Source organism: Neolamprologus multifasciatus, chromosome 4 (genome assembly GCF_963576455.1).
Source record: "Neolamprologus multifasciatus chromosome 4, fNeoMul1.2, whole genome shotgun sequence".
Classification (NCBI taxonomy): Eukaryota; Metazoa; Chordata; class Actinopteri; order Cichliformes; family Cichlidae; genus Neolamprologus; species Neolamprologus multifasciatus.
The window spans coordinates 15,505,623-15,533,606 of record NC_140442.1 but is presented as its reverse complement, the minus strand read 5'-3'; the positions used below and the strand labels follow the sequence as shown (position 1 = coordinate 15,533,606).

General features: G+C 42.5%; 3 protein-coding genes across 3 annotated transcripts in view; all 3 read left to right on the top strand.

Annotated features, from left to right (window-relative positions):
* The first annotated feature begins 77 nt into the window (after positions 1-77).
* On the top strand, positions 78-4,923 carry LOC146520109 (kelch-like protein 24). The gene is made up of 11 exons (XM_085156938.1): positions 78-368; positions 472-606; positions 684-875; positions 1,003-1,146; positions 1,347-1,533; positions 1,962-2,108; positions 2,234-2,362; positions 3,261-3,437; positions 3,530-3,676; positions 3,764-3,929; positions 4,096-4,923. The coding sequence occupies exons 1-11, from the start codon at positions 78-80 to the stop codon at positions 4,250-4,252; spliced, it is 1,872 nt and encodes a 623-aa protein (XP_085013064.1). The 3' UTR covers positions 4,253-4,923.
* A 1,403-nt stretch (positions 4,924-6,326) lies between these two features.
* On the top strand, positions 6,327-15,714 carry uqcrc2a (ubiquinol-cytochrome c reductase core protein 2a). The gene is made up of 14 exons (XM_085156939.1): positions 6,327-6,474; positions 7,450-7,551; positions 7,770-7,919; positions 8,083-8,147; positions 8,261-8,317; positions 8,420-8,544; positions 9,065-9,162; positions 9,286-9,343; positions 9,537-9,632; positions 9,722-9,921; positions 10,277-10,357; positions 10,433-10,509; positions 10,592-10,745; positions 15,395-15,714. Exons 1-14 carry the CDS (start codon positions 6,442-6,444, stop codon positions 15,476-15,478), a joined length of 1,380 nt encoding a protein of 459 aa, XP_085013065.1. The 5' UTR covers positions 6,327-6,441; the 3' UTR covers positions 15,479-15,714.
* A 1,396-nt stretch (positions 15,715-17,110) lies between these two features.
* Positions 17,111-27,984, top strand: part of mosmoa (modulator of smoothened a) — a 29,015-nt gene continuing 18,141 nt past the window's right edge. Inside the window, exon 1 of the mRNA XM_085156941.1 lies at positions 17,111-18,218. Coding sequence (XP_085013067.1) covers positions 18,113-18,218 — 106 coding nt within the window. The 5' untranslated portion in view covers positions 17,111-18,112. The remainder of the gene's footprint in view (positions 18,219-27,984) is intronic.

Sequence of the window (27,984 nt, the reverse complement as noted above, 5' to 3'; positions counted from 1 at the left end):
CAACCCGTTTTCTGATTGTCTTAGTTTGCGTCCAAGAGTGCTAACTGTGATATTTTGCCTCCCAGGCTTGGGTTGCAATGGCAGACATGGCTGAAATAATCTCCGTCAGCGCCGGTTTGCTCCTGCCTTCCTCTATCAACGCCACCGTTAAGGTCCAGGAGGAAGCCAGCCCGACTGCTGCCGTTGTCCCTGCTCCCCAGAGCAGCGAGGATTACCTGTTTGTGGAGACCAGGCACCCCAACACAGTCCTGCAGGGCCTCAACAGCCTGCGGCTCAACAACGCCTTCTGCGATGTGACTCTGTGCTGCGGAGGACAGGAGTTCCCCTGCCACCGCATAGTGCTGGCATCTTTCAGCTCCTACTTCCAGGTAAACGCACTTTTCCTCACAGGTATGTCCATACTGAAAACGACTCCACCTTTAGAATCATGTGTTTCCTTCTCCATCCTTCTCCATCCTTCTCTATCCTTAGGCGATGTTTTCCGCTGACCTCATAGAGTCCAAGCAGGAGCGTGTTGCCATCAATGGTGTTGAGCCTCAGATGATTGGCATGCTGGTGAGCTATGCCTACACATCAGAGGTCTACATTTCCAAAGCCAACGTGCAGGTAGTGAATCTTCTCACACCTCTTCATTGCCGTCATTCGTGAAGCGCGTGCGTGCTTAGAAAGTGATCTGTGTCCAGGCGCTGCTGGCAGCAGCCAACCTGCTGGATGTGATGGCGGTCCGAGAGGCCTGCTGTCGCTTCATGGAGCGTCAGATGGACGAGATGAACTGTGTGGGGATTCACTGCTTTGCTGAGGCGCATTCCTGTAAGGTGCTGGAGAAACGCAGCATGGACTACATCCTCGAGCACTTCAGCACGGTCTGTCAGCAGGTGAGGGTGTGATGGAAACCCAGAGTAGGGAGTCGTGAAGGAGGTAATCTTGTATCACCTACTGTTAATGCAAAGCTGTGCCCTCACATAAATAATCAAACTCTCGGCGCTTCCTGTCTTCCTCCAGGAGGAGTTTCTGTCTCTGTGTGTGGACAAGCTGACGGAAATCCTTGCCAGCGATCTCCTCAACGTGCCCAAAGAGGAGACTGTGTTTGAGGCCGCCATGCTGTGGTTGAATAAATGTTCCTCTCGCAAACAGAGCTTTGAAAAGGTGAGAGGAGAGTTATTAGCAGGTAATTTCAGGCTTATCTTTAAAAATCAAAAGGGGGGGGGGGGGGGGTTCATACATTTTTGTTGTCTGGTGCTATCGTGTTATCAGGGGCACCATACTCCATGAATGAAAATTCATGACCACAGCAGCTGCTCATGAGTACCACCCATCAGATCCCTTTCCATTTTTGTTCCTCAAAGGTCCTGGAGCACATCCGCCTGCCTCTCATCAGCCCCTATTACCTCCATGATGTGATTGAGTCTCTGGACGTGGTGAAGGAGAGCCAGGTCTGCCAGAGGCTCATCTCTGAGGCCAAGGACTATCTGCTGCTTAAGGACCGGCGTGGAGAGCTCTACTGCCCGAGAGCGAGGCCTCGCAGGTCCACTGGTAAAAATAAAAAACACTCGCGTCTGAATCAAAGAGCTAATTTTTAGCATTGCACTATTTTCTGTCAGCGTGGTGATTTGTTAGTGTGTATCTGTCTCCCCGTCCTCATACTCCGCAAGGGTTTAAGAATGCTCGGCTATTCAATGGAGAGACGATTATTTGGGTCTATTTTCTTCTATCTGAAGAAAGATTTTGGATTCCAGGTTTTTAGATGTTTGCTGGTTTTCCCGGTTTGTGTTATCAAACTGTGGACCAAACAGTTTTAGCCTAATCCAGATACAAATCAAGAGAATAGTGGAAGTTGAATATTAAATGGCTGGCAGCTCCACGCACTCTTATGTTGTACCATACAGGCTGCTTTTTTTTCTTTTACATTAACATATGTGGCTCACTCCTCTCTTCCTCTACTCCTGTTGCCACGGAAACAGGAACCGCTGAAGTGATAGTCACAGTTGGCGGAGAGGACGACAAGGTGGTGCTGCGCAGCGTCGAGAGCTTTGATCCTGTGACGAGCCAGTGGAAGAACCTGGCATGCCTGCCCTTCGCCGTGAGCAAACACGGGCTGGTGGTCTCAGGTGAGGGGGTCAGTAAAACTCAGCCTGATGGGTTAAGACACTCTGAAATGCACAGATAAACTTAAGTGCTGAAAATGTATACTTGTGCTTATCCGATCACCTTTCTTCCCCGTCCTCGCCTGTAGATTCGACCCTGTATTTGGCAGGTGGAGAGTTTCCCGACGGCTCAGCCAGCAGAGAGATGTGGCGCTACGACCCCTGCTTTGACTCCTGGATGGAAATGGCACCCATGAATGTAGCTCGCTCGGAGTTAGGTGAGGGAGTCTTGGTAATTACAGCTTCTGTCTTTCAGCCACGTTACCCTATTTTGCTTCTCAAGAACTCTATAAACTATCCTAACTTTGTTTGATTCTAGTAGCTCCAAAAGGAGTCTTTTGATTGTTATAATCCTACTTTAAAAAATAAAAAAAGAGAATCCAGACATTTCCAGAGCAGATAGTAGAAAAATAGGTCCCTTTCTGCCATTTAATTGTTGGGGTTTTTTGGGTTTTTTTGCTGTTTGGTGCTGAGAAGCAGGAAAGTGCTTTGATATAAGTGCCTTTGTGCAGTATGAATGGCAATAGTAGACGTGTTAATCAATAGAAAAAGCTGTAAAACTTATGACAACACAGCTATAAGTTCAAAATCGTCACACTCATTCACATTTTTTTTTTTTTTTTTCCCAAAGCGTTCCAGTGGCCCCCATTGCAATCTTTGCTGGGCCAATTCTGTCCTTTGGGCCTCATGTTTGGCACTACTACCTTACATGATGCACAGTTCAAAATCTTTATCTCAAACTGACCCTTAATGAGCTGTCTTATCTCCTTTCCTCTCCATCTAACCCAGCTTCTGATTGGCTGCCCCTCCCAAATAGAATGATAGAGGTGGCCATAGCTGTGCCCTTATGATCTATGCGCCTCCATAAGTGGAAAATAAGTCTAAAACTGAGCATTAAATGTACTTTAATATTGCTAATAGTGATGTCTTCTACATATACTGACTTTATTAACTCAAATGTTGACCTATGTTAATGAGCGTCTGTCATTGTAATGGTTAATGAATAGGACAGAAAACATGAAAATTAGACCGGGGCATGAGATGTCCAACTGTAACCTGAAGGACGGTTTTTAATAGCAGCAATGTTTATTTAGCCGCTGTGCCTTATCCCCACAGGCCTGGTGATGCTTGATGGCTTTGTGTACGCAGTCGGAGGGTGGGAGGGACGCTCACGTCTGGACTCGGTGGAGTGCTACAACCCCCACACCAACTCCTGGCAGTTTACAGAGTCTGTGAAGATGGCCGTCACAAGTCCAGCAGTGGTGGCTCTGGACGGCCTGCTCTACGTTACTGGTAGGAAACGCAGGTTTTTACGCATGCAGGGTTTGTTTGTTTTTTCTTGTTCATTTTGATTCTAAGTATTCACTCGGGATGTGTCACGGCAGGTGGTGCGGTCCTAGAGGATGGTGACGGCACAGATCTGGCACAGGTGTACAACCCTAAAACGGCAGGATGGACAGAGGTCGCCCCCATGCAGATTGCCCGCTCTGGATCAGCTGCTTGTACTCTTAAAGGAAAGATTTACGTCATAGGTAACAAACTTATCCTCCAGCCCATTAACTGTGCTTTGTTCTGGTTCCTAAAAGTGCAGTCATGTCTGTTAAATCCTTTTTTTGTAGGCGGATGGCATGCCTCGACAGAGAACACAGATAAAGTGGAGTGTTACAATCCAAAGACCAACCAGTGGACGATGTGTGCCCCCATGAAGGAACGACGCTATCGGCCCGGCGCTGCTGTCGTGGATGGCAAAATCTACGTCTTGGGAGGAGAAGAGGGCTGGGACAGGTGAGGAGCTTTCTAGAAAAGATGTTGCCTGTAAATTTCGTGTTTTCCAGGCGATTGCAGAGCTCACATTTATTTGAAATATTATGAAAAGGGGTTTAAATTCCTGTGGATTAAACACAGGAAAGGTCAATGAGGTTGTCTAAAGCTGATCCCGCTCTGCGTGCAGATATCACGACACTATCGAGAGGTATTGTGACGAGATGGACACGTGGGAGATTGTTGGGGAGATGCCTACCAGCCGCAGCTGGCTCAGCTGCGTCTCTCTCCGGCTTAGAAAGGACATCCAAGTGAGCAGCAGTCCCGGGACGCCCAGTGAAAATTGAGGACAACAAATGGGAAATCTCCTGTGGTTTTGTTTGTTTTTATTTTTTTAAATTGCACTCTCCTTGGAGATTATGCGCTACAAGACTCAGCTGCGAAGACTAGCGTGCTGGGGAGTGATGCCTGGAACTGGCACTGAGCTGCTTGAGCTGTTTCTGGGACCTGTTTGGTGACAGCCTGTGGAATAAGTCTTAATCACTTTGGGGTCCTTTCTTTTGTGGCTTGGCAGCAGAGGTGCAGTGATTTAACATAAATGATCTGATGTCCGCAGTCTAAACTCGCTCTGTATGATGTGAACATTCTTTAGTTGTTTTATTGTCCGAGCGCCACAATCTGGATGTTTTCCCAGCCAATGGGGTTATTTTTGTATTTTGTGACTGTATTTATTGGAGGTTGATAAGATTAGAGTGGTCCTCTTAAAAAGCTCTGTGGGCCAAAGAGTCAGTTATGAATGTTTTTGAAGGTTACCTGTGTGGGCGGGGCAAAGGTGTACATGTGAGTGTTTTTTGTAATTACACATTGAACTTCTTAGTGATTGTCTTGACTACCTGTTATATGTTGAGTATATTTTTGTAATGTGCGTCATGCATACTGGTGAATTAAAGTGAAAATGACTTGTAATAAAGATGTTTACTTCTTTACTGTGAATGCGGGTGGGTTAGTTTTTTCTTTTTCTTTTTACAAATGAAGCCTGAAAACAATTGAAAGTATTGATGAATGCACTCCTGCTACATTGACATTTTTAAAGAGGATCAAATACCTAAGATCAGAATCAGCTTTATTGATTAAGTACATGTAGACAGCAGATGATACTGTCAACATGATGCAGACAATAACATGTATTTCATATTTATGGCTCAGTGTGAAGATGTTGGAATAAATAAGGGATGGATGACAATCTCATAGCAGCAGTAGATAAAGTCAGCATGTTTAATGCTGTTTTGTTTTTAAAATTAAGATTTGTTTGTTTAATATTACAATCTTGAAATCTTTCAGTTGCACAGAAGACTTTGAGGCTCTTGATGTGTTTCTTGTCTATAGAATTAATTTTACCAGTCAAATTTCTTTTTGATTTTCTTCTTTTTCTTTTCTGGTTCAGGCTTCTTGTCACCGCTTGCTCCGCTTCACCTGGACACAAACGTGTTTCCGTCTTTAGAGAAATGAGGGCGTGGCTGCATGCAGATTGAACATTGTTGGTTCAAAATCAGTCTGACTTCCTAACATACGTACGGCGGTGTGCACGTTTTATAATCATATAATTAATTTTACGCACATTTTGTTTTTGTTTTTTTTGCGCACGGCGAAAAAAGTTTCCACGAACATTTAAAGACGGGCTCGTGCTGCCTACGCGCGATCTCCACACAGCCACACCCACATTTATCTATTTAAGGAGACACGTTCACCTCCAGGTGAAGCGGAGAAACACCGACCGCTAGAAAAAGAAGAAAATGGGTGGAGGACAAGAAGCGCGTGATCTTTTAGCACGAGATGATAAAAACAACAACAACAAAATAATAAAAATCCAGATACCTCATAAAATCTGGGGGATAATGCGAAGAAATTTAGACTAAAAGTGTTTACAGGTAGCAACTATGGAAGTCAGCGTTAACGAAAGAATAATTTAAGACGAAATCGTGAATGATTTTCAGTTGTAAGATGATGAAAAACATTTTAAAGAGGCAAATAACGTTGAAATGTGTGGGGTACACTATCCAGAGTGATGGACAGTGCAAAAAAAGAGATGTAGGCAGGATGGAGTGGGACAGAAGGATAGCAGCAAACCTGAAAGGAAAGGTTTACAGGATGGTAGTGAGACCTGCTGTTATGTCACAAAAAGATAGAAGGTGAGTGACTGTAATTAACAGGGTTAGTCAGTACATCTGAGGGACAGCTCAAATTGAGCACTAATCGTCCTAAGGGGGGTGAGTGGATATACTGGACAAAGGATGTTGAAGAACGAATTGCCAAGCAGGAGGAAAAAGGGGAGGAATGATGTTTATTATTATTTGTTGATGTTGTTAATGAGCCACAAGCCGAACAGTTTTCACTAGCTCAAGGAAACTTGAGACACGCTGTGATACTTTTATTTTGAAAGGTTTAGCGACTACACGGCGCAGTGAGTTGTGGGTAAGACGTCAGTCCGCCGCCATATCTGTCTTTCTGTACCGGCTGAAGGAGAGAGTGAGGAGTCATGAGAGGAATACAGTCTCTGAACACTATCTCCGTGAGTCCTGTGTTGTGTTGGTGCGGTCTGAGTGGTGTCATCCGCCGGATCTGCTCCCTGCTCGCCCCGGTCTAAAAAAACCGAACATTCGCTGTAGCAGTTAGCCTGCTAGCCGGTTAGCTCTCCAAGTTTACCTACCGTAAAACGGTTTCTGTCTCGAGTTAGGGGCAACGTTGTCATTCCATCATTCACACGTACTGAAAACAATAAAATAAACATCAAGTGTGCAGTAAAAAATATAAATACAATTTGAAAAGCGTGTGGGCTCGACTTAGCTGTTTTATGTCGCCTTTTGCATTGCTGTGGTAAACTGGATGTAACCTGAAGGTCATCCCTGAATTCCAGTCCACCAGCGTCTCTTTTGAGCGAACCAGGCCCCCTATCTGGTCATAAATTCGGTGTTATCCATTTATGATGCTAGTGCATTCCCACATTAGTCCCAGACTTTGCTGCCGGGACATAAATGTGCACATACAGGTCACGTCAGGTCAAGCTGCTCTCAGCCTGCACACACACAGTTGCTGTTTTGATTTTGTGGTCCTATTAAGACGGCCTGGTTTTAGGGGGCCTAGATCATACTTTTGGGCATTTCTGCAAGTAAAATTACTATTATCAGTTATGCAAACCCAATCAAAAGTAAAAATAATATTAGATGATTGCAGTATCAGATTATATTAGGTTGTTGTCTCAAGACCTTCCTAAAGCAGCTCCATGTGAGATAGAAAGGTGGTGACTTCCCTAGCTGGTGATATTTGTGTAATCTGCGTGTTACTTGTATGTGTTAGCAGCTATTATGTAACAATAGAGGTCATGTTACTCTTTGTTGGATTAAGATTTCGCCAATCTAGTGTTTACACACAGTTTAAAGCAGCACAATATATACGGGATTGTGGCTATAAATCAGTAATAACTTCCTGTTCTTATTTTAGCTGCTAATGAATCATTGTCTTTAATTATGGTGTCACCTTCCTGCAGAAACGTTGCTACGCAGCTGCCAGGAGGAGCGGTAGTCTGGCTGAACCCCTCTCAGGTCTGAAACCGTCCAAAGGCGCACCTCTTCCTCCCCAGGATGCCCAGGTAGATGCTGCTCTCGAATCGAACAAAACACAATGGAAATCTAACTCACAGCTGGTTGTCATGATATTTTCTTCCGAAAAAACACTTCTGCTGTGTTTTGTGAGCTTTTGCAGTATTTTTCTAATTGCTGGTGTCATCTTAAGTTGCAGTGTACCATTAGTTTTGTTTCTTTGTGAAAGTTGTGTGTTTTGTGTAACATTTTTTCTTTCCTCCTTCAGGTGTCCAAGCTCCCAAACGGCCTGGTGATAACTTCGCTGGAAAACTACTCCCCCGTGTCAAGTGTTGGTGTGTTTGTGAAAGCTGGGAGTCGCTATGAGACTGTGGAGAACCAGGGTGTCTCCCATGTGTTACGACTGGCAGCGAACCTGGTAAACTGTGAATGAGCTTGTAAGCGTGTGATAGCTAAATGAATTATTCCTGAGGTTATTCTTACCACAATAAGAAGGACATGACTGCACTTGTTTTTATCAGCACCTCTACCTCTAGCCTGACAGCCTACGCTGCTTACTTATCTTATTTTTGCTTTTGTAGACTACAAAGGGAGCGTCTGCCTTCAAGATCTGTCGCAGTGTGGAAGCAATCGGGGGCAGCCTGAGGTCAGTGAGCACACTTCATGCACATGCACACACTGACCGTCGCTGCTTTTGTTGCTCAAAATTATGCAGCGGATCACACTGAATCAGCTCTGTTGTCATCTCTATCCATGCAGCGCGACATCGTCAAGAGAGACAATGGTCTACACTGCCGACTGTTTGAGAGATGACATGTAAGTGCTCCCATATTAATGTCAAGTTATTTTGTTCTCTTCTCTATTTTCATTAAAACTCGTCAGGCTGTGTTGACACTTCGCTGTCCTATTTGTGTCCAGAGATTCATTAATGGAGTTTCTGGTCAATGTGACTACAGCTCAGGAGTTTCGGCCATGGGAGGTGGACGAATTGACGCCCAGAGTGAAGGTTGACAAGGCTCTGGCTCAGCAGTGTCCTCAGATAGGTGTGTAACAGAAGCAACAGTTCATCTCCTGATTGCCTGTATTTTTACTGAGGAAATTGTTTTATCAGATGTGAAAGTGATTTTTAATTTCTAAAGAAGATCCTTGATGATTTTATTTGGCTATAATTACGTAAAACATCAAAAATCTTCTCGCTAAGCTGCGGTAGACCTCAAGGCTATATAATGTTTTTGCTCTGAGTTTTGTGGCCACTTCAGAAATGCTTAACATGAGCTGTTGGGATTGAGGCATTTTTTGGTTTTTTTGTGCCATTCCAGTCAGATCTGTAGCCTCATTGAGCAGTAAGCATTCCAGTCCCTCTCATATTAATGTAGATATATTATATTCTGCATGGTTTCTGACATACTTTAATACTTGTGCAAAAGTTGTTTAATTAACTTGATCTCTGAAAAAGGTCCTTTGCATTGTTGCTGTTTTTGTTTGTTTGTTTTTTAGATGCCGCAGTTTTTGATTATCCATATTTAAAGTTTTCATTGTGTCCTGTTCAATTTTCTCCTGCAGGTGTAATTGAGAAGTTGCATGAAGCAGCATACAAAAACACCCTTTCCAACTCTCTGTACTGCCCTGACTACATGGTCGGCCATATCTCCTCTCAACAGGTAAGGATATGCATTACATGTTTTTTTTAATCTTAAGGGTCTTAAAGGGTCTATTCAGTTAGCAAAATAGTACTTTTTGTGATGCACTTAAACACCTGTCCTCCTCCTCATCCTTCCCTGTAGCTTAAGTCATTTGTTGAGGACCATTTCACCACTGGCAGAATGGCTCTAGTAGGACTAGGTGAGTGTTGTCCAGCCTTGATTGCTTCATCACAGCTGCCCCCCTTCTTCATTTGGCTTTCCTAATAGGTAGTTAGCAATCTCCAGCCTAAGCAGTCTTGCTTACGTGTGTGCTTACGCTTGTCTTAAATCTCAATGGGATAGTGAGTCACTGCTGACATGTCAGAACTATGTAATCTTATTTACCCATTCAGGTGTAAACCACTCGGTCCTGAGGCAAGTGGGTGAGGGGCTCTTGAGTGCCCGCAGTGGGGTTGGGGCCCCTGTGGCTAAATCTGTGTACCGTGGAGGTAGGAGCTTGTGTTTTAAAAATAGCAACTTTAAATTATTTTTGCAATCCGCCGCTGCCTTGTTCTCATGAGGAAATATTGTGTGTTAGGTGAGCTGCGAGTGCAGAACAAGGATGAGCTTGTCCACGCTCTGATTGCCAGTGAAGGTGCTGTGACAGGTAGTGCCGAGGCTAATGCTTTCAGTGTGCTGCAAAGGATCCTGGGAGCTGGTCCGCATGTAAAGAGGGGCTCCAGCATCACCAGCAAACTGAGCCAGGGGATCGCCAAAGCTACCACACAGCCCTTTGATGTGAGTTGAAACAGGACAGCGACACTGGTTTTTGTAGCCGTAACAGTTCAAGTCCATTTTTAGTGAGTCTTTCTGAGAGCTGTTCCCCCAATTTAACGCAGAAATCTGTCAGAAAAGCCAAAAACTGGTGCACGATGTTTTCAGTCAGTCTGGAACTGACAGACAAAGAAAAGGCTTCAGTGGTCTTTTCCTTTGATGACATCTCTCAGGGAAACTTCTCCAGAAATCTGCTGAAAGAATGATTTGCCTCAATTGGAGTATTTAGAATAGTTTTATTTTTTAGGATGCTTGGCTGTTCTTGTTATAAATGCACAGTTTCTCACTCTACATCAGATAACCGCTGGTTGTCTTTCAGGCCACTGCCTTCAACGTCTCGTACTCCGACTCCGGCCTGTTTGGGGTCTATACCATTGCACAAGCTGCCTCTGCAGGAGAGGTAGTTGCCAAGTTTTCTGTGTCTAACTTGATTTAAAAAAATTGCAGAAATGCCAGAATTATTCTCTCTGTGCAGGTGATCAAAGCCGCCATTGCACAGGTGAGGGGTGTGTCCGAGGGAGGCGTGTCTGAGGCTGACATCACCAGAGCAAAGTAAGTTCATACAAAGATGACGCAGGTGGAGTTCTAACTGGTCTGTTGCTCACTCCTGTCTGTGTTTGACACCTTTGTGCAGGAACCAGCTGAAAGCGGAGTATTTGATGTCGATGGAGACCTCAGAGGGGCTGCTTGAGGAGATTGGTGCTCAGGCTCTCACTGCTGGAGTGTACCAGGCCCCTGACGCTGTCCTCAAGGCTATAGATGCCATCACCCAGAATGATGTGGTTAAGGTGTGTGCTTTCAATGAGATTTTAATAGCATGACTTAACAAACAGCTGCAGAAGAACAAGCAAACTCCTGTGTTGTGGTCAAACGTTTACATCAGCTCATTAAGGGAATGAATGTCTTGGTAATTTGGGGCTTTTAATGATTTCTTTGAACTGGGTGGAATGTTTGTAAAGCATACATCTTTACATACATTGAATCTATATATCATCCTAAAGACTTTAAAAAATACCTATACAGGGCTCTAGTGTGCGACCAATTTGGTTGCAAATGCGACCAAATTTTTCAGTGGTGCAACTAAAAGAAATAAACAACTGTTCGGGTAACAAAAAAAAAAAAAAAATCTCTGCAACTCTCCGTGTGGTCAATAACAGACACACATTATGCCCCTATCGTGGACTAAACCAATCAGAGATAGTCAGGGGTGGGACCTCTCTGATTGGCTGTGGTCCAGTTGAAAGTGCAGGTGGATAGAGGGAGGTGAGTAGCTTGAATAAAGCGATATCGATTCATTAAATCCTGAATGGACTTTTAAATATAACTGTGTTTTGCCAGAAATGCCAGATTCTCAGATTAAAGCTCACAAAACTATTTCAACAACAACCAAACAGCAAATGAGAGCAGGTACACGGATTCCACACAAAGCCGTAAACACAGAGTGGACCGACGCATCAGAATCAGCTTTGTCTTTCTCGGCTTTCTCACCTGACGGCCCGTAGACGGACACACCGTTGGAGCTCACCGATTCTGATGCGCCGGGTCCGCTCTGTGTTTACGTCTTTATGCGCTAAATTCTGAGCTGCAGGTTTTGTCTCTCTCCAACCAAAATTCACCGAGCCAGCAGCAAAAGAAGCAACAAACTACGCTTCACATTTGATAAATATCGTCATGAATTCCCTCTGAGTTTTGTTGTTTTGCTTCCACCATGATAAAAATCACACTTCATGCACAGCTCTCCCTCTCTCTGTACTTCAAGAACAGTTTCCCGTCTCAAATCTCTGTTCTCTGCATTATTCATTCGCTTATTACCCACCAGTCTACCGTTGTTTACAGCGCTGTCGGCCACTGTCTTTTTCTTTTCTTTTCTTTTTTTCACTTAAATGACCTCGGGCAAGAAAGCCTAATTTCCGCTGTTCAATACTGAAGAAATTTAAACTTTTTAAAATTATGCAAAATTGCAGAATATTGCAGAATATTTTTAAGGTTATCTGGTATAAAAAGCCAGACCAGAAAAATCTCCTTCATGTTTTTCTGTGTTTTATTCTCAGTTACTTTCACACAAAGGCATCTGCTGTGATGTTCACAATTCTGATGAAGTCAGTACTGATAAATGATCAGAATTATAATATTTCTGACTGTCTGAGGCTAAATTGAATCGAATCAGGACTTTGAGAACCAGAATCAAATGGATTATAGAAATCAGTAATGATACCCAGCCCTAGTGAGTAGCCTTGGCCCGACAGAAGTGGATGTAGCTGTGGGTAATAAGAAAAGATGAAAAGAACCATTGATAACTTTTTTGTTAAGTTAAGGCCTGATCCGTCTGAAATTCATAGCCAGTGCTCTGACACGGTGCCATCAATCTTTGAATGCTGAAAAAGCACAGTGTATCCAGAAGACACATTATATGCTGCAATAAATGCACTGCCCAAGTGTCCCCTCTCCCCACTGCCTGTCAGCAGCATGCAACAGCAAACAGGTCGTCAGAGGAGGCCGAGATGATGATTAAGTTTAACATTTTCTACAATATTGACAAAGCACTTTAAGCACAAGATTGTTAGTTAATAATTTAGAAATGAATATTGTCTGTATGGACTGCAATTTCCCCCCCCAAAAAGTGCACATGTAAAACTGCGGTGTTAAGCGATGCGGTTGAAAAATTTGAGTGTGTCTAGCTTTTGTGCGCCCATGGCAAAAAGTTTGTCTAGAGCCCTGCTTATATATACAAATACTTGCATACACCCCTATTAATATTTGGTAAATGTCCCTTAGCAAGTTGCACCTCAACCAGTTGCTTTTCATCATTAACAAGCTTCTGGTATGATTCTGTGGGGATATTTGACCACTCTTCCTTGGTTCCTTAGACTTTTCCATTATTCTGAGTATTGGTCAGTCCAGTGAGTGCTGTTAAACAAATCCTTTCTATGTTGGCAAAGAGAAACTACCAGCTGTAGTCAGTCTCTCTCATTAGTTCACTAACGAGAAGTTAATAGGCGTTATCAAATGAAAAGGCATTGTAGAACCTTCAGCACCACTTATTAAAAATTATTTTTAGGTAAGTATTTGAGGTTATATGCATACTTTTGACCCTGTGTGGATTAGAGAAAATCCAGAATAACTTGAAATAGTCATTAAAGTATACTGTACAATCATTCCACCTTGAAAAAGTTTTAAAAAGTCATTAAAAATGACCATGACATCCATGGCCCTGTAAATTTCTGACCACACTTATATACATGTGGTTTTTAGATTCAATACATGTCAAATTTAAACCCATTTTATGGATTTTAGATCTGATGTTGTGTCATTGTTACATTACTGGGTTGCAGTGGCAGCAGTCTTACCTTTATGTACCCCATCTGTAGTAGAGCATGGGTTGGAGTCATAAATCATCCAGTAAAGGCTCACTAGTTTGTTCATGACCAAATAAAACAACAGTTCATTAAGAAGCGATGCGATAGATCATGTTGACAGTGCGTTTTACTGAAGGGCTTTTGGGATTATACAGATCATTACAGAGTAAATATTGTTTTAGTTTCACATTTGAACCTCATTTCAAATATAGTAAGAAACACTGTAGTTCCTCTGAGCACTGGTGGCAGCCTCAGTTTGAAAATATATCCCTGAAGACTACACTAACAAAAACAAAAAGTTATTAAATTATGTGTGCAGGCTTTTTATTCATATGTTTAAACTTGCATTTGTGTTTAGTCGCTGCGTGGGGTTCTGTGTAGTGTCAGAGCTGCGGCAGGGCTTCAGTGGACTATAAATACTGGGATACAGTGGGGCAAAAAAGTATTTAGTCAGCCACCGATTGTGCAAGTTCCCCCACTTAAAATGATGACAGAGGTCAGTAATTTGCACCAGAGGTACACTTCAACTGTGAGAGATAGAATGTGAAAAAAAAATCCATGAATTCACATGGTAGGATTTGTAAAGAATTTATTCGTAAATCAGGGTGGAAAATAAGTATTTGGTCACCTCAAACAAGGAAAATCCCTGGCTCTCACAGACCTGTAACGTCTTCTGTAAGAAGCTTTTCTGTCCCCCACTCGTTACCTGTATGAATGGCACCTGTTTGACCTCATCATCTGTATAAAAGACACCTGTCCACAGCCTCAACCAGTCAGACTCCAAACTCCGCCATGGCCAAGACCAAAGAGCTTTCGAAGGACACCAGGAAAAGAATTGTAGACCTGCACCAGACTGGGAAGAGTGAATCTACAATAGGCAAGCAGCTTGGTGTGAAAAAATCAACTGTGGGAGCAATCATCAGAAAATGGAAGACATACAAGACCACTGATAATCTCCCTCGATCTGGGGCTCCACGCAAGATCTCATCCCGTGGGGTCAAAATGATCATGAGAACGGTGAGCAAAGATCCCAGAACCACACGGGGGGACCTGGTGAATGACCTGCAGAGAGCTGGGACCAAAGTAACAAAGGTCACCATCAGTAACACACTACAACGGCAGGGAATCAAATCCCGCAGTGCCAGACGTGTTCCGCTGCTGAAGCCAGTGCATGTCCAGGCCCGTCTGAAGTTTGCCAGAGAGCACATGGATGATACAGCAGAGGATTGGGAGAATGTCATGTGGTCAGATGAAACCAAAGTAGAACTTTTTGGTATAAACTCAACTCGTCGTGTTTGGAGGAAGAAGAATACTGAGTTGCATCCCAAGAACACCATACCTACTGTGAAGCATGGGGGTGGAAACATCATGCTATGGGGCTGTTTTTCTGCCAAGGGGACAGGACGACTGATCCGTGTTAAGGACAGAATGAATGGGGCCAAGTATCGTGAGATTTTGAGCCAAAACCTCCTTCCATCAGTGAGAACTTTGAAGATGAAACGAGGCTGGGTCTTCCAACATGACAATGATCCAAAACACACCGCCCGGGCAACAAAGGAGTGGCTCCGTAAGAAGCATTTGAAAGTCCTGGAGTGGCCTAGCCAGTCTCCAGACCTCAACCCCATAGAAAATCTGTGGCGGGAGTTGAAAGTCCGTGTTGCTCGGCGACAGCCCCAAAACATCACTGCTCTTGAGAAGATCTGCATGGAGGAATGGGCCAAAATACCAGCTACTGTGTGTGCAAACCTGGTAAAGACCTATAGTAAACGTTTGACCTCTGTTATTGCCAACAAAGGTTATGTTACAAAGTATTGAGTTGTATTTTTGTTATTGACCAAATACTTATTTTCCACCCTGATTTACGAATAAATTCTTTACAAATCCTACCATGTGAATTCATGGATTTTTTTTTCACATTCTGTATCTCACAGTTGAAGTGTACCTCTGGTGCAAATTACTGACCTCTGTCATCATTTTAAGTGGGGGAACTTGCACAATCGGTGGCTGACTAAATACTTTTTTGCCCCACTGTATATTTGGAAATACTGCCCGTCAGTGAATTTGCTCTGTTTTCTTTACAGGCTGCAAAGAAATTTGTGGATGGCAAGAAGACCATGTCAGCTAGTGGACACCTCATTAATACACCATTTGTGGATGAAGTATGAAAATGCACATAAGAATAATAAGAACAGTTGATTTTTCTTTCTGCTTGGGCATGTTGTGCCTGGATGTTGCCTCCTGCAGCAGTTCATTGGATGTCACCTGTCATTTGTAGTTTGTCCTGCAGTATGTGTGAGCACCAACAGAGAGAGCTGCAGAATTGTAATGTCTGTTGGGGGGGAGAGGGTGGATTCATCAGTGTAACTGTACATCAGTGTAAATTAAAACAATTACAGTAAAACACTTGGGTTGTTGCTTGATTTTGCATTTTTGAATGACAAGTTTCTGGCATGTGTGCCGTGCGCAAGTGCGGCCTTCTGCATGAGATTGATGATTCCACACCATCATCTTGAAGAGTGCTTGGTTTTGGATGACGTTAGCACTATGTGCCAACACTGGCAGCAAAAAGCTGTTATTTTAGGTAATGAGCACTTTTAGCACCAAGAGGTTTTGTTTCATTCATCAGCCAGTGGGGGGACCCAAAAGCGCACAAACAGAAGTTGACGTTTGAGGGTTGTCTTGTAGATCATCAGTAAAAGAGCTAATACCATACTGGCAATAAACTGGGTTTCATTTAAAACATAGAAGCCCTCTACAGTAAAGGCCTAAGCCATCTCTACTTCCTGAGATGACTGAGGTTGTTTAACATCTGCCAGCTCTCATCATGCGCTCAACATTTTTCTGTAATTTAACAAATGCATTATTTTATGCCCCCGTGTATTCTGTAAGGTGCCTATTAATGTGCAGACTGACTTGTATCTGTCAGATGAATAGTTGCACACAAGATGTGGAGTTTGTGCAAAAACGTAGCAGAAATTTGTAATTATTTAGTGGAATATGTGATATTTAAATGAGAAACTTCCCTCTGGGCATGTTGTCCCTGCACACTCTAAGATAACTTGTACTTTCCATTCAGTAAATGGCTATGAAATCAAAAAGGAGAAAAAAAGATGAATCCTTTCTGCACTTAAATATTGAACATTTAGAAAAGGGAGTCTAAGACTAACAGCAGTTATATAGTATTAATACCAATGCTGGTATTGGATTGATATTAGCGTGACAGTATCGATATAAGTCCACAAGGTCTTTTAGGCCAATTAAAATGTGAAAAATTAGCAGATGTTGTGTGCAGTTATAACTATTAAAACACTGAAATTTCTCAAATGAAAACCGATGAGCAGTTTATTATGAAAGACCGTGTTTGTTCTCTTATTATTGGTCATTATTAAGACAAAAGTGTTTTTATATGGTTAGATTTGTGTTAAATATGTTATTTTTAGAAATGAAAAAAAAAAATCGGATGTTCTTTTGTGTTAACTGTCAGGTATATTTTATTTATAGCCTTTGGGGCAATTAAGAGAAGTTGAGCCGCTTTGGAGACCTGCACAATTATATTCAAGGTCTCCAAAAAAACCCAAAAAACCCCAAACAGTTTCAAAATAAATAAAAAGCTGAAAGGTGTTAACTGATTATTGTGGAAAATAAAAATCAGTGATTTAGTAATTACTAAAATATGTTCACAGTTTGCAAACAAATGATTCCTCTCATACATCATAAGCTGCCTATTATAGGCTAAAAGTATCGGTATCGGTATCGGCAGTACTCGCTCTGTGTTTACTTGGTATCGGGTCCATGCCAGCATTTGCAGGATCGCACAGCACTATTTTCAGGACAAAAGACCCCCAGTCTTCACACAGTATCGCGAGATACCTCCCCACCGAACGTGAAGACACCGAGGTGTGTGTATGTGTGTGTGTTTGTGACGCTGCGTGGGGGTGTCCGCCTGATGTCATTAAGCAGGAGGGGGGGATTGAGCTAGCGGTGGGCATACGGGTGGAAAGCATAACAATAACGTCCAGGCTAGGACTCACAGCGTTGCTTTTGGATTGAAATACGCAGCGTTTTAAACTCCGGGCTTCCCACCACCGTGGTCCGGAGCAGGAGACCACAGGAGTCGGATAGAGGCTGGCAGGCTAAAGGACCGAAAGCACCAGATGCTATTCCAGCGGAGAAGGAGAACGGGGTCCCAGCAGCAGCAGAGGGTGATGGGTTCTCGTTTCCCTGACGGGTAACAACAAACCTGAGCTAAAGACAGAAATAAACGCGGATATTGCCAAGTGAGGGGAGCTTTCTTCTGTTCTCCGGCACCTCCGTTTGTGTGACATTGTTCCTGAAATGCTAGCGCAGTTGCGGTCTCGGCCGTCGAGCAGCCTCTGGGCCGCAGCTCGGCACACCGAGCCCGAATCTGGGAAATAGCTAGCTAGCTGCCTGCTAGCCGCAGCTGTACCCCGATGCCGCTGCTGCTGCGGCTGCAGCTGTTAAAACGGATCCAAAAAACAACTCAAGCTGTTTGGGGACTCGGTGCTGATTAAATTATCGTTTTACATTAGCGAGCTACAGCAAGCACTTGAGATGTGATGCTTTTGTGCCTCGTATTTGAGCCTTTTGTAGCTGGAGGCTTTCGCTTGGCTGACGCGAAGGAGCTAATGTTGCTGCAAAATGCACAGCAGAACCACAACAGCAGGCTCCTGTTGAAGGGGGCGAGGTTGGACTGATAACGGCCACGGTGTCTCTCAGCACCCCCGGAGTCACATTTTGGACATTTTCCCACGTCATTCACAGCTTTCTCGGCTGGCGACATGGATAAACTAACGATCATTTCAGGGTGTCTGTTTCTGGCAGCAGATATCTTTGCAATAGCCAGCATTGCAAACCCGGACTGGATCAACACCGGTGAATCAGCAGGTAAACAAGGCTGGCCATTTAAAGCACTTTCGTGGGAGTGTGTGCGTGTTCTGTCTTTACATTGCAGCAGTGTGTGCCATGAGGTGATCTAAAGAGAGAAATATCTCATTGTGTGTGCAAGGATTTCATCTGCAGGAGCATCTTTTGTCTTTCACAGTAGCAGCAGCATTGTTTGTAAAGCTGATCTGTTTCACAATTGATTAATCAGCACTTTGGACCTCTGACATAGACTTGTCACTACTTGTTCTTTTCAATCAATCATTGAGCCTATATAGTGTCATAAACATGTCCATCATGAGACTGAGGGATGCTCCTGTGTACATCAATATCTACCTTGTTGACAGACAGCTGATATTTGCATAGATGTGGCTTATATTTAGTCATTTTTGTAGTGAATGTTTCCCTTTTTTATGACAAAAGGAGAAATAAGTAACAGAAAAACATTTTTTAACAATAGTGTGTCACATTGTTTTCCAAGCATAAAACCCACCTGCAAACAATTACATGAAATTCACAAAGAAAGTACAAGATCCTCATATTTGAAAAGCTAGAGCTGGAGACTGTTTCTTTAGGAAAGCTGTAGAACAGCTGGCCGATGAAATGGTGAACTGAGTGTGTTTTTAAAGTAATTTATCAAGGAAGAAAATACAAATTATTGCTTGGACCACCTTGTAAAATCAGCCAAGGATTCATTTTTTTGATTTCAGCATCTATAAACTCAGCATCTTTAGATTAAAAACAAAATCCAATCATGTTATTGCTTACATATTACTTTCAGACATTAAGAAGATTCACAAATCACTAAAAGTAATCCTGAGTTAATGCAGTTGACTTGACTTTTGAAGCGACCTCCGTGTGATCAGTCCCATAGCCAGCATGTTTATTTGTGGCGCTCCGGCTGATTTGGGATGGAAGCACGTGCTGTTCGGGCAGTTGACAGACAGCTGCTACTCTTTGTTCCCTCTGCAGGATGACAGCTTAGTAACTGGGTCATGGAGGGTTCATCATCCACCAGTACACATGCACACTGCGTTTGCTTGGTGGAATAACTAATCTGCAAAAAAAAAAAAAGTCTTAATAGGATGCTGATGAAATGAGGACGTTGTCTACAGTGACTTCAATTTGATCGAGCTGCGTAATTGGTCTCCAGTGCAGTTTAGTTCTGGACACTTTGTCTCAGTTCATCTAAACTTAGCACACTGCAGCCACAAGAAGTGTGCATGGTGACTGCACGCTGAGATCTTCACTTCTGTACCTGCATGTGATGAAAGTTGAGCCATTGCTATATTTGAAGTGGAGGATTGTGATGAGTGTGGGCGTTGTTATTGGGGTGGATGTTGTACAGTGATCAGGTTCCCTGTTGCTGTCACTCTTCTCACTTCCCTTCACAGGTATCACATTTCTCTTTGATGACTGAGATGTGGCCACTCTTGGATGGTTTTATGTGGCATGTGGGTGATAAACCACTCGTGTTCATCTTTTTCACACCTTTTAAATTGTTTTTTCTCTTGTCATTTTAATAATATATGAAGCATTTGAAATGCATAATAGGAGCTTGACGTAGGTTTACAATGAGTGTTAGTCAATGTTATGTAATGTCTTTTCAGTAGTTTCCCACAGATTTGAATTCTCTTTGTGAGGGTAGCACAGTTTTGTGAGTGTTTCAATGGAGGAGGGACAAGCACATTAAACAGCTCTGTTTATTAGGGCTCCTTGATTATGGTAAAGGTATGGTAATCATAATCTGAAGTATTTTGTTCAGTGTTGGGATTGCAGTTATTTACCATCATATAGGCGTTGGAAAATGTAGCTTTAATCTGTTTATCCAATTCGAGGTTGTGAGTGGGCTGGATTCTGTCTCAGCTGTCCGTAGGATGACAGGCAGGAATGCACACTGGACAGGTCGACAGTCTGTTGCAGGGCATTCATGCTCACATTTAATTCAGAATCCTCAATTAACCTAACCCATGCATGTCTTTGGACTGTGGGAGGAAATCAGAGTGACTGGAGAGAACCACCAACCAGACTGGGTTCAGTACCAGGAACTTCTGGCTGTGATGTAACCTTGCTAACCACTACACCGCTGTGCTGCCTGCAATTTCCTTAGTCTTTTAATTATATTTCAACACAACTAAAAAACTTAAAGGCAAAATGAGCACGTGATTGCAAAACAGTGTCATTTTCATTAGAATTTAATTTGATTAAATACACAGCCTTACAGTGGATTTATGTCTCTGTTTCCAAATCTATAATGCCCACTTGCATAGGCTATTTTGTAAGTTCTATATAGATTCATTTCAGATGTGTGTATTAAGCTTTACTTGGATTGGATTGGTTGGATTTAGCAGCTTTAGCAACTTAAGGAGTTATACTCAGGAAGGGGGAACCATTTGCTGTTATCTATTGGGGTACAGAGAATAATACCAATAGAACCAATTGCGGTAGTCATGTAAATCCTGATATTATGATTTAGAATGAGACAGTTATTCATTACCACAATGGTGTTATAATTAACTGCACATCACTATATCAAAGTGCATTATTCCAACTCTTTCACTATACCAACTACAAAAATGAACACACATCCACGCCGGCACTTTCAGTGTATGTGGGAAAACTGAACATGCTTGTCATCATAGACACAAATCAAACCCCTTTTAGCCCAGTGGTTCTCAGACTTCTTCTGCAGGCCCTCCCCTCTCAAAGATTAAAAAAAATGTTCAAACTACTCTTTCCCATCCTTACAGTGAACCAATATAAACACACGCTTGCATTGCACATATAAAACTTCAGTGTGTGAAATTACTGGAAAAATTAATGCAGAACAAATTGTATTGTAAAAGTGGTGTTTTACCTAGTTTGGCTTCATTCTCGCCCACACAAACTAGGGATCATCATTTTTCATTGATTTTTCTCTGGGAACTATTTGACTAGCCATCATTAACATCCTTCCAGGCACCAGTTAAAAAATATTTTAGGAAGAAAATGGTCTCATGAAGAAGATATGCAGCATTACTTTTTGTGGTTTTTCTATTTCTATCTGACTTTTGGTGTTCGTTAATTTGCCTTAGGGCTACTTGTCACGCCTTAAGCCAACTTGTCCATGCCTTGCTAGCAGTGCAGAGCTTTCTTTAACATCAGTGCCTCACACTGATCCCTATATATAACGATGGGACCTCCCAGGAGTCTAAACCATTGCCTTCCTATTTTCAAAAAATAAAAAACCTGGACAAACTAAATATTTTTGGACAGCGCTACTATGAAAATGAGATGAAAATGTAAGAGATCTTCTAGTAGCTTCACACAGCCATAACCTTTCATTTATGTATTTAAAAAAAAAAGAAGACGTAAAGTAATTCCTGAGTTTATCAGTGTATTGTGAGCTGTTGCCATTAATTGATCTACCTCGTACAATACCTTGTGGCATTATTTGAATCTATTAAGGAGTGAGAGTCCTCGCATTCCAGCCAGCTGTGTCCTTCAGCTTTGTTGTTGTCTTATCCGAAAGCTCAGTGCTTCCCTTAAAGGACCTCGGATCACCATCTTTGCACACGAGTGTATTTGTACTCGGAGCACTGAGAAACGGTCACATTGACCTTTCTCAAGACATATTGAAGTTTTGCCTCCGTCTGTCGTGTGAAGGCATGACGAATAAGCGACTTAACATGTCCTCAGAAAATAATTTGGCACCGATTGCCTCTTCTTGTTATTGCCTGCAGTGATTGCAGTTGGGTTTGGTTCACGTAAAGACAACCCCCCTGTAAAAGTGCCCAGTACGAGGGTGACCACTGTTCTCCCTCAGCACTGCAGACAGAGAGAGTGGATCTATGACTTTGTCCTCACCTCAGTGTGATATTCTCAGGCTGTAACAGCTGAGGCTGATTTCCTGCAACGAGCTTGAAGACAAAGCCATTGTTATAGCAATGTCAGACACAAACTGTGACTCTCAAGAGCTCCGCCAACGACTGCCCTCCTGCAGAAACTCGTCACTACAGTGGATGTCTTTCTCTTGAGCCTGAGTAACCTCTGAAAGAGTGTGTGCAACTCGCACTTAAAAATGCATAACACCTCTGTGGTTCAGGATGCTGGATCCAAAGCCGTTGATGACATGCGTACCATCGTTTTTAACTTTAATTTCAGTCTCAAACCTTAAAGGCAACCACTTCACAAAATCTATTTTGTACAAGTGCTCTTGTCAGTAGAGCGCACCAACACTTAGCGTTCCAACAAAACTCTTTCCTGAGATTACTTTGGATGTGTTTTATTGCATGCAGTGAGCTACTGAATGAGCTGAAATAAACAAAAAGTCCTGTTGATGTGCTCAGAAGGCGGTAGTAATGACTTATCAAGAATCTTCAAGTAAGTTCCTGACACATGCATTTTACATTTTTATCATCTTCTCATCACTTATTGTAAATAACCTACCCACTACAGGAATTTTCCATTTAAGCATGAGATGTTTATATTACCCCTAAGTGCCTGCTATTCAGTATCACTTATGTAATAATAAACAGACAAATTTATTTTCGACTGCATCAGCTTTAATATGCTTCTGTGGGTTTTGATTGTGCTCGAAAATCTAAATGGACTATGTTTAGAGTAGTTGATGATGGTTTAAAGTGGACTGATTTCAGCAACTTGCAAAAAAAATCATGAAAAAAAACATTGTAAAACCACAAACAATTACATAACACTGAAAGGCTACAGCAACGTTTGGCAACATTACAGTATAGTGAGTCAAGTGCTGAAGAACTGCTGCTGTAATTCTGACAATACCTAAAATAGATGAAATGGGAGACTATTGAATCCTGTTATTTTAGGTGTCTCTTTTCAAAGCACAAGGGCACACAGTGTCATTGATACAGAGCAACTGAAACCGGTCTGTCCCATTATCTAGTTACAGGGCTGCAGTGCCAGCAGATTTGACCTGCAGTTTACCTGAAATGTTGGAAGGACACAAACACAGCTGCAGAGGTGGGAGATGTGACCATGTTCACCACCTTCAAGCACCAAATGTGTAGTCTTGAGGCATATAACTGAAGGCAATACATTTTTTGTAAACAAGGATCTACATGGCTACTTATTCTTTTATAATTTAATGACCTGCTTCCTGGAGAAATTGACATGGTAACTTATTAACAAATAAAGTGTATATATAGGATGCGACAGCTGCAGTTCTTGTTCAAGTGACTTGTTTCACAAAACTTTACATAAACTTTTTTTGGATGATGACAGCTGAGTTGTGCTGCAAAGCAGCAGCACCCTATAAATTACATCACAGCCCCGATCAGTTTATGGCCTTTAAGCTATGTCCATACAGGAAGTGATTCACAGTAACGTGGAGGACCATTAGACATCTTTAAGAGACTTAAAGATGTCGTTGTATGTAGATGCAGTTGCATGTAGATCTTTAAGAGACTACATGCAACTGCAAAAAAACCCCAAAACGTTAGCAATATGAAGTGAGCAATTAAAGTGACTACTAGTGACAGTGCAGAATACCAGTGATTGACATATGACCTTGTACTAAATACGTTAGAGGGTTACCTTGGCAACCAGAGTCTGCAGTATCCAACTGTCACCTTGGCATCGCTCCCTTTGTGCACACAGCTTTTCTTTCTTCTCAAAAAAAACTACGTTGTCTCTTACACAACCTTACACTTAATCTGACATGCACCTAACTCATTTAACTACACACTGGGTTGCCGCAGCCCACAACGACTGAATGATGTGGAACGTAACCAGTGTTGGGAAGGTTACTTTTAAAATGTATTCCATTAAAGATTACAGAATACATGCCCCAAAATGTATTCTGTAACGTATTCCGTTACGTTACTCAATAAGAGTAACGTATTCTGAATACTTTGGATTACTTAATATATTATCATGCTGTTTACAACTACATGAATGTACTATTGCTGTGATTTATTACTGTTACTGAAGGTTCGCGGCTCCGAACCGTAGTAAAGGGACCTCTGGCTAATACGGTGGGTTCTGTGTCGGGCTCGTAGCCGAAAACTAGCTTTACTTTGTTGTCTGGGTCACTTTGCTAGCGAGAGAGAGAGAGAGGCGTTGAAAGGCTGCTCCAACGGAACTTATTGTTTTTGGAGGAAAACACGAACACGGTGTACAGTCGAGTCTTAATAGCTTACTTACAACTGGGCTCGTCAGGCACTCTTCTTGGCTGCAGTGGTTATTATTATATTTACATGCTTCCAGCTCCCGTTTTTGCTCGATGACAGCTCGTACTTTTCCTTTTTCTCCCTCCCTCGCTCACAGACACATAACGTGTATGTCAGTCCATTCTCCCTGCAGCACGGACTACACTGCCTATGATGCTACATTCTTTAGAGCTATACCTGTAGCATTCTGCCTATTAGCTTAGCACAACAACAACAACAGGCGCTCTCTCACCCAGGAAACACGCAGAGAGAGAGCGTCACCCTGTAACCATGGCAACTGTAACGCTGCCACCTGGAACAACAGAACGTAGCTGTCAAACAAAACCCAACATTCCTGACCCGCCACAATATGAAACAGGGAAGTACCGCCGTGTAATCCATTTATTTCAACAAAGTAACTGTATTCTAAATACCACCTTTTTAAACGGTAACTGTAACGGAATACAGTTACTCATATTTTGTATTTTAAATATGTAACGGCGGTACATGTATTCCGTTACTCCCCAACACTGAACGTAACTGCAGGAGGTTAAAAAGGGGTTTCCAGTTGAGTGATGACGTACATTTCCTGCAGAAGTCTAAATCTTGGAATAATACGCCAAATTAAAAGTAAAAGGTGCGTCTTTTGAGATGTGGTGGTTACATCAGTAAGACGCAACTTTTGCTTTTACTCTTTTCAGCTTTGCTACAGCTTGGAGAGTGTCTGGGGACAAGTCACCGTAATTGCAAGCTATGGGCGGCAGTGGCCAAAGCAATCCAAAGAGGTTTTTGGTGCAGCACTGTATACTTTTTTGCAACCAGTTTCACCTGACGACGACGACGACAACAACCAGCAGGTGTTTTCCTAGCAACTGGTAGTTATCAGGGAGTCGCTGATTGGTTTCTGGGGCCTTGGGTCCTTCTTGTGTTCTGGTTAAAAGTCAAAATGATTCCAAATAATAAAAACACACTAGCAATCACTTATTGGTGGGCTGATGGTGTCCTTTTTATATTAGTGAGTGTTTAGTAAATGTTTTTTTTTTTTTTTAAATTATTTAAATGCTTTTAAATTTACTCTGGATGGTAAGGTTTGTCCATTTAGCATACAGTCATTGTTGACTGTGGTAGTGAGGAAGGTCTTCATGAAAACTGCTTTGTCAGGCTGGTGTTTAAGTTTGGGGATTTATGTAGTTTACTCTAATTTCTCTCTCTCTTTTGTTTGTTTTTTTTTGGTTTTTTTTTTTTTTTTTTTTTTTGCAGCTACGAGCATCGTTTTATATTTTGAGAAGTGTTTTTCTCTTTGTTTACCCTTTGGGTCATACGTTTTCATTCATGTCGGTGTTTGTATCCCATTTGTCGTCGGTTTGCCTTGGTTTACATGTGCGTTTGGGCCGCACACAGCTGTGCTCCACTGCCCCTGCATGTAAGTGGGCACTGGAAAAGCCTCCAGCAGCAGCAGCAGCAGCTGTTGACTGCCTTGACTTGCCTATTTGACGCCCACCACAGTTCAGAGGCCTGTTTGACTCATCCTTCCAGAGCTTACAAACATCAGCTCCCCCTGTGCTCTACTAATGACAGCATCATCATGCTGAAGATAAGCAGACACAGCGCTCATTTCCTCTCATTTGGCCCGAGACATGGCGAGAGGAGTGTTTTGATCATAGTGAGCACAGAGCTGACTGCGGGGTAACAGGGCGTGATGGGAGCGTGAATGTAAGCAGGGCATCAAATGGAGAATTGGCCCATTATTTTCCGCTAATGAAAGAGGGCAAAAGCCACGTGAGAATTGTTGGCGTTTGATTTATGCCTGTTTCTAGCAGGGTGAGGATGTGTTCACGTTACAGCTTGTGAATGTTTGCTCCATCTTGTATTCACTTTTAATTGAAGTATGTAGTGTGACTCATGAATTCGAACCTCCGTTTCCTGTCTGGTTGTAATCATCTTCTGGTTCCGGTGGGCTCTCAAGTCAGAGCCCACCGGGCTGTCTTGCTGTGATGTGCTTAATCAGCCGAAAGAAACGCACATGCACTCGCTATGTGGCTCAAAAACTACAGCAGCTCAGGCTTCGTTCTTAGACTGCGATCTCTCTGCTCAGCATTATTTATGACCCCCAGCAGAACTGTGACTTTTTGGCACTGGTTTTAAAGAAAGTTTAATGTGACTTTACCTTCCTATAGCACCTTCAAGTTTTTTAATCCTCACTCTGACCTGTTCTTATCTTGCCATTGCAGGATTTTATACACATGGACTTACTTAGGTAGATAGCTGCTTCTTCTTCTTTTTTGTTGTTGTAATTATTACTATGTCATCTTTTAGTATTAGTAGTGGATGATCCCCCTTTGCTCTTATTTTGAAAGTTTAGCCTCTGCTAGCCAGTCCTGGCCATTATAGCTAATATATTCAGAATATGTGAGACACTCAAATCTCCTGTTCCACCATCTTGGACTCCATCTGTAGACAGTCCTTGCTCTGTACAGGAGAATTATTGGGAACTAACAAGAACCTTGAGCAAGTGGAGAACACTTCATGTGCTGCTCCACAGCGGAGAACAAGGACTCTTTTTTTTTTTTTTTTTAAAAAATGCATTTATTTATTTTTTGACTTGCTGTCTAGGTCATGTGGAAACATTGCTTTGGCTGAAAAGAGCCTTAGGTCTGATTAGTGGTTTCCACAGCTGCCAAAGCTGAACTACTGTGTCACATTTCTTTTAACATCAAACGCACACAAAAAACCCACAAAACCTTCGAGTTGAAGTTGCAGATATGCTGGCTGTAACAACCAAGAAACGTTGTTTGTAGAACTTCTTGATGCGTACTCAGTAAGGTAACTTCATCTGGACGGAGCATCCAGAAGATCAGAATCTGGATGCTACGTCCAGATGAACAGAATCAACCTTTTGGGGTTGTTTGCAGAACTTTTTGACATGGACTAAATCAACTAGTTTTTCACCCACAAGACTGATTGAAGTTGGTGTACTTAGCATCACAATATAGGGCACGTAGACCCACGCTGCAGCAGGTTAGTTTTTCGCTGAACCCAGATCAGCTCTTGACTTCAAAAGGAGGCCTACTGTACTTATTTCCAGCTCCATTTTCCATAAGCTCTGTTAGCAAAGCTTTGCATTGTTCACAACTCACAGCGATCCTTATTTATCTTGGTGCCGCTCGTCAGTTGATCCACCTGAAATTTGTTTCTTGTTGGTGTGTTTGGACAAAGTTTGAGGTAGAACATCATGTGGTATCTTCAGAAAAAAGCTGCGCAACACGTTGTTGTTGTTGCTTTATAACTGTAAAAGTTTAAACTAGAACAGTTTGTGCGCCTGTTTGTTGAATTGTTTGCCTGTGTCCATGTACCATAGCGTGCCTGCCTGCTGTAGGGCAGAAATTCCACAGAGAGCTTGTGAAACAGCAGGAGGCCAGAGGATCCTGGGGAAATGGTCGTAAACCGGTGCCATTAAGATGTGCTATCAAACGTTGGCCTAATGCTCTGCTGTTCCCAGCACCAGTCCTCACTCACCTTCTGTTCTTTAATTTGTTCAAGGTTACTCTATAATACTGGGCTGACTTGAGGAATAGACTGAGTAAGCTGTGAGTCATTCAGGTGCC